This window comes from Citrus clementina, unplaced genomic scaffold (assembly GCF_000493195.1).
Source record: "Citrus clementina cultivar Clemenules unplaced genomic scaffold, Citrus_clementina_v1.0 scaffold_4, whole genome shotgun sequence".
NCBI lineage: Eukaryota > Viridiplantae > Streptophyta > Magnoliopsida > Sapindales > Rutaceae > Citrus > Citrus x clementina.
The window spans coordinates 7,113,033-7,118,096 of record NW_006262274.1 but is presented as its reverse complement, the minus strand read 5'-3'; the positions used below and the strand labels follow the sequence as shown (position 1 = coordinate 7,118,096).

Genomic DNA, 5,064 nt, shown 5'->3' with positions numbered 1-5,064 from the left:
GAATTATATTATTTCATCTCACTGTCATATATATGATGAATTTTATAAGAGTCACGTGTCTGATAAGAATTAAATTAAAGATGAAAAAAAAATAAATCACCAAGAGTGATTATCTCAATCTTTATCAATCGATCACCTAATATATTAGTGGTTTGTATTACTTTTTAAGCGTAACATTTTTCTAAAATAAATTCTCATGAAGATTAGGAGTAAGGAAGCCAATTTTGGTGTTAAAGTTCACAAAATAATTTCAACACACGAATATACAAGTAATAGTGTTGTGGCTAATCTCATCTTAGTTTGTGAGGAAATAGTCAAAGTTAAAAGCATATCAACAATAGTATAGTATTTGCTAATTAGACGTTTTGGATTTTCTAATTAACCATTTCAATGTAATTTATCTTAATTTAAATTAAGATTGCGATAGATACTAAACTTATTATTACAATTCAACAACGATCAAGATGAGTACTAGATTTAAAATTCTCATACCAAACCTTACAAGAAATTTGACCAAATTATTCCTAAAATATAAGCACGACTTGTACACTCATCTCTAACCTAACAGTTTACACCCCTTTTTCAGCTCTTTAAAAAAAAAAAAAAAGACCAAACCCTTAAAAATTAAGCACTAGTGAAGCATATGCCCAGCCAATGGGCATCTAAAAAACTATTGCAAAATTTGCTGTCTTTCTTAGAGCTAGACAGACACCTAACTATTACTTAAACAACAGCTAATGATGCTTAAAAAATGGTGCCAGAAAACATGGCCAAAGCATTTGGGTACAAGGCTAGTTAGCTAGCCATAGCTCTTAATTAAAATAAAAAAAAGCCTTAAATGGGTATTATCGCCAACTATTATATGCAAGCTGACACAAAGCTCATAAGTCATTTGCCACAATTATTTTACGTATATATATTTGAATGTATTAGCTGTTAATAGTTATTGTAAAAGTTTGAACTAGCTGCCCTGTTTTTGTCACAATAAATATTAGTAGTTCTTAACCAAGTTTAGCTTTGTGATTTGGAAACAATAATCTTGGATTTTAGTACTAACCCATAAAATTTTACTGGCTGAATTAATTAATTGGAATAATTTTACTCACGTCATGTTACAACTAGTATTAATTTCCTTGCTTGAGATTAGTCTAAGACAAAAAAAAAAAAGAGAACCGCATTGCAATTAAGTCGATCTTAATTATCAGATTGGATTAAATTGTGTCGTTTTAGTCAATCTTATCATTTCACACTTATGTGCTTTGCCATAGTAACTTGTGATCAATTACAACAAATTAATGACAATTAATTTGTTGTTTTTAGAAATCTGATAACTGAATCAGCTTTGATAATCCATACTCAACTGCTTGACTAAGATGTGGATCTGACGAGCACATGCATTGAAGATAGAAGAAGCAACAGAAACACTGAAACCCAGTAGTGCAATTTAAGGCTTGTACGTCATTCAAGCAGCAGTGGATATATATCCACACACACACACACATGCATTTGCTGAGGTGTGTTGAGTAGGCTAGTTAACTAACAAATAGAAGCTTGATCAAGCAAGTAATTAAACACAACAAAATTAGCTGGGTAGGAAGCTATTTTACATAAACCACATTTGCTAATTAATTACAGCCCCAAAATTCATAATTTCAATAATTTCTTTTGTTTTTTCTTTTCATTTGGCCTTTGGTGATGGTGGTGGTGACAAATCCAAAGAGTAACAAAATTTCTGTTTTCAATCAAGTATGTGTAATGTAACACATTCCCCCTTTTCAACTGAAAAAATTAAGAAAAGAAAAAGTAAAGAAAAAAGATGCCCATCATGCAATTTTCATGATCACTACAGGCTTCTCATCATCAGTAACCAAAATAAAAATAAAAAATGATAATAATAACAGTACCAATATTCATTGCTTTAATTGTCAAGTTATCGAATACCAATTCAAGTTCATCAACAAATTGAACACTTTAAATAAAAGAATCAAAAGAATCTTTACATATATATAATTTTTATTTTTTTCTCCAGTAAAAAGAATTAAAACAATTGTGGTGATATTCAACGTCATCCACATCAATTTTCTTCTGTCACTGCACTGCATGGAATATAAAACGTCCCAAAAGTTAATTTTTTTTAAAAAAAAGAAAAACCTTTTTATCATCAATAATGACAATCCACCAAAGCTGCCGCGGCGGTGAAGACAAGAGATGATTTTTGCTGCTGCTGCGGCTGCTGTTGCTGTTGTTGTTGTTGTTGTTGCTTTGAAGAAAAGGGTAATTTAGATTCCTTCGGATCGTCTTCCGGCGCCGGCAGGTTAAGATCCAAGTCTAATGACAAAAGATTATTTCTTGATGATGACGACGACGATGATGATTTTCTTGGCTGATCTTGTCCAGCTTCCACAACAGCCATTGGCGTCAACGACAGCGTTGTGTTCGTCGTCGCCATCGCCGCCGCCGTCGCGGCAACCGGCGCCGACCTATGCCGCCTCATATGCCCGCCCAAAGCTTGCCCCGATGTAAACTCAGCCCCACAAATCGAACATTCATGAACCTTGCTGCTGTTTCCCTTCACGACGCCGTTGTTGATGTTGCCGCTATAAAAGCTGCTATTATTATTATTATTATTATGACCCCTATTGTTATTACTTAGCTGCAAAGAAAGAGACGAAACGTTTCGGAAATTGCCATCTTCTTCCTCATCATCCGATTTCGAAACGAGAAACTGCTGTTGCTGTTGCTGTTGATGTTGTGACTTGAGCGATAACCTATCATCATTCATCAGCATGGCCTTCGGTTTCTTGTGACTCGCTCTGTGACCGCCGAGTGCTTGAAACGAAGGGAACGTTCTGTTGCAAGTCTTACACTCGTAAACATAACACCCGCCCTTGCCGGTGCCCGTACCCGTACCCGGAGCTTCAAGAAACCTCCTGCTGTTAAATTTCATACCACTGTTATTGACGTTGTTGTTTATCTGTAATTGTGCAATTTCTTCCTGTTCGTGAACATCATAATGAGCTGGCTTTGGCTTTGGTGGTGACTCTCTTGTTGATTGGCATTGAGCTAGCAGAATGAGACAATTGGCCATGTCCTCGTCTTCCTCCGTGCTGTCGAAAAACTCCTCCGCCGAGCTCACCGCCGGTGATGACGAAAGATTTGTATTATCGTGAATGGTACCATTGACAACGAAAGGGACCGGAGATTGAGGGCGCTGGCGTTTGGTTCGTTTGCCTTTTACGATGTTATTATTGTGAGATTGCTGATCTTTGTTGCTGCTGTTGATCATCAACACTTCCTCTTGAGCTTCTTCCATATTAAATTAAATTAGAATAAAAGCTTAAGAGAGAATGTGGGTAAAAGAGAGAATGAAAAATGATGAGCTTAAGAATGAGAGAGAGTGGGGGGGAGATCAGGGATGTGTGTGTATTTATATTGGGAAAAAGAAAATGGTCAGTTTTTAGAGTCAAAAAAAGGCCACCCAATAGAGAAGAGTAAATTAGAGGAGTGAAGAATTAGTCCGTCTAAAATTTGGATTGAGTTTGTAATTAAGTAATAGAGAGAGTTAAATATAGTAGGATTTTGGTTAAAAGAGAGAGGAGAGCATCTAAAGACAACAAAGAAATTGAAGACCAAAAAACTAACACTAATTTCTTTTTTTACTTAATTATAATTTTTTTTTTTTTTTGGGGGGGGAAGAAAAAATTTAATGTAACTGAAAATATGCTAAATTAGAGAGAATATGATGAGTAAAAACATTTGAGGAGGGTGTTAAACGTAAAGTCCGTTTCACACTCTCTTTCTCACACTTTGCCAACGCACTTCACGATATTGAATTGAAAAAATTTCAGAAAAAAAAAAGAATATTACAATAATTAAACACAACACTTATAATTAATTAATTAATTAACATACAATTAAAACTAATTAAAGCCTAAGCTTTGCTTAATGGTAGTTGCACGATTTCAGCATGCTCTCTTGTTAAGGCTTTAATTGGCTTTCTATCCTCTACTTGCTTCACTGGCGTGTGTTGACACACTTCTATTCTTAGTTTTCATTAACTAATTAATTCTCTTAGCTATCACAAAGCAGCAAATTTCATGTTTTCCAGGTATTAATTATACAAATTTTTTTTTCGATTACTTGTTATGACTCGTATCTTTCGAATTTGATTTTTTCATTCTGTTTAAATAATACATGTGATTTGAGGGGTTACGTAATTGCATACGTATTAATTTATAAGTGAATTAAGTCTGAGAGATTCGAATGTCACTAATATAGATGAAGAGAAAAAGAAAATTGAGTTGCTCACAAAGGAGATTGAAGTTTTTTTTTTTTTTTTTTTGTTAGTCAAATTGAAAACTACTTGCTAATTGTTCCCTAATTTTTAGCCTCTATTGTAATAAGAACCATGACGTTGTCAGATTAAGAGAACAAAACTAACAACAGAATTATTAGTATTAGAGAATAGCTCATAAAACACAAGTGGTTTTGTTCTCACTGTGCACCAATTATAGCAAAGTAAAATATGCATATAGAAATTCTCAGGTGTAAACGCTAAATACGGATTTCATATGAATTCATTATTACATATTAGGATCCGGTGCTTAGCTGAGCTGATTCTGAGTACCGGATCAATGGTCAACAGTTAATTGAGGCCATATGCAAAAATTGTTTACAGTTGATTTAGTGCTCAACACAAACTCAGCTGAGCACTGAATCTGTTTCCTATTATTACACCATAACATCATATGGTGTAATAATGAATCCTTATGAAATCTACATTCGGTCATCTGTACTTGAGAAACTATTGAATCATATGATTTAACAGTATAATGGCATGAAGCTTAGGATGCTAAACCAAATCAGTACAATATATATGATTTACTTAGACAATATATGCTTATTCTTAAATATTGGTGACTAGGTTCGGACGTTCAAATTTTACAAAATTTAGATTTGGACTATGTGATCGAGATGTTACACCGTTGTAAAATACTTATAACTTCTACACAAAGTGTATAGATTGAATTTTAATTTTGTTTTTTTTAAAAAAAAAGAAAATTT

At 33.8% G+C, this 5,064-nt stretch overlaps 1 protein-coding gene across 1 annotated transcript; it reads right to left on the bottom strand.

Moving 5' to 3' along the window:
- Positions 1–2,029: 2,029 nt before the first annotated feature.
- On the bottom strand, positions 2,030–3,386 carry LOC18043635 (zinc finger protein ZAT5). The gene has a single exon (XM_006436465.2). The coding sequence runs from the start codon at positions 3,311–3,313 to the stop codon at positions 2,162–2,164; it is 1,152 nt and encodes a 383-aa protein (XP_006436528.1). The 5' UTR covers positions 3,314–3,386; the 3' UTR covers positions 2,030–2,161.
- Between the last annotated feature and the right edge of the window lie 1,678 nt (positions 3,387–5,064).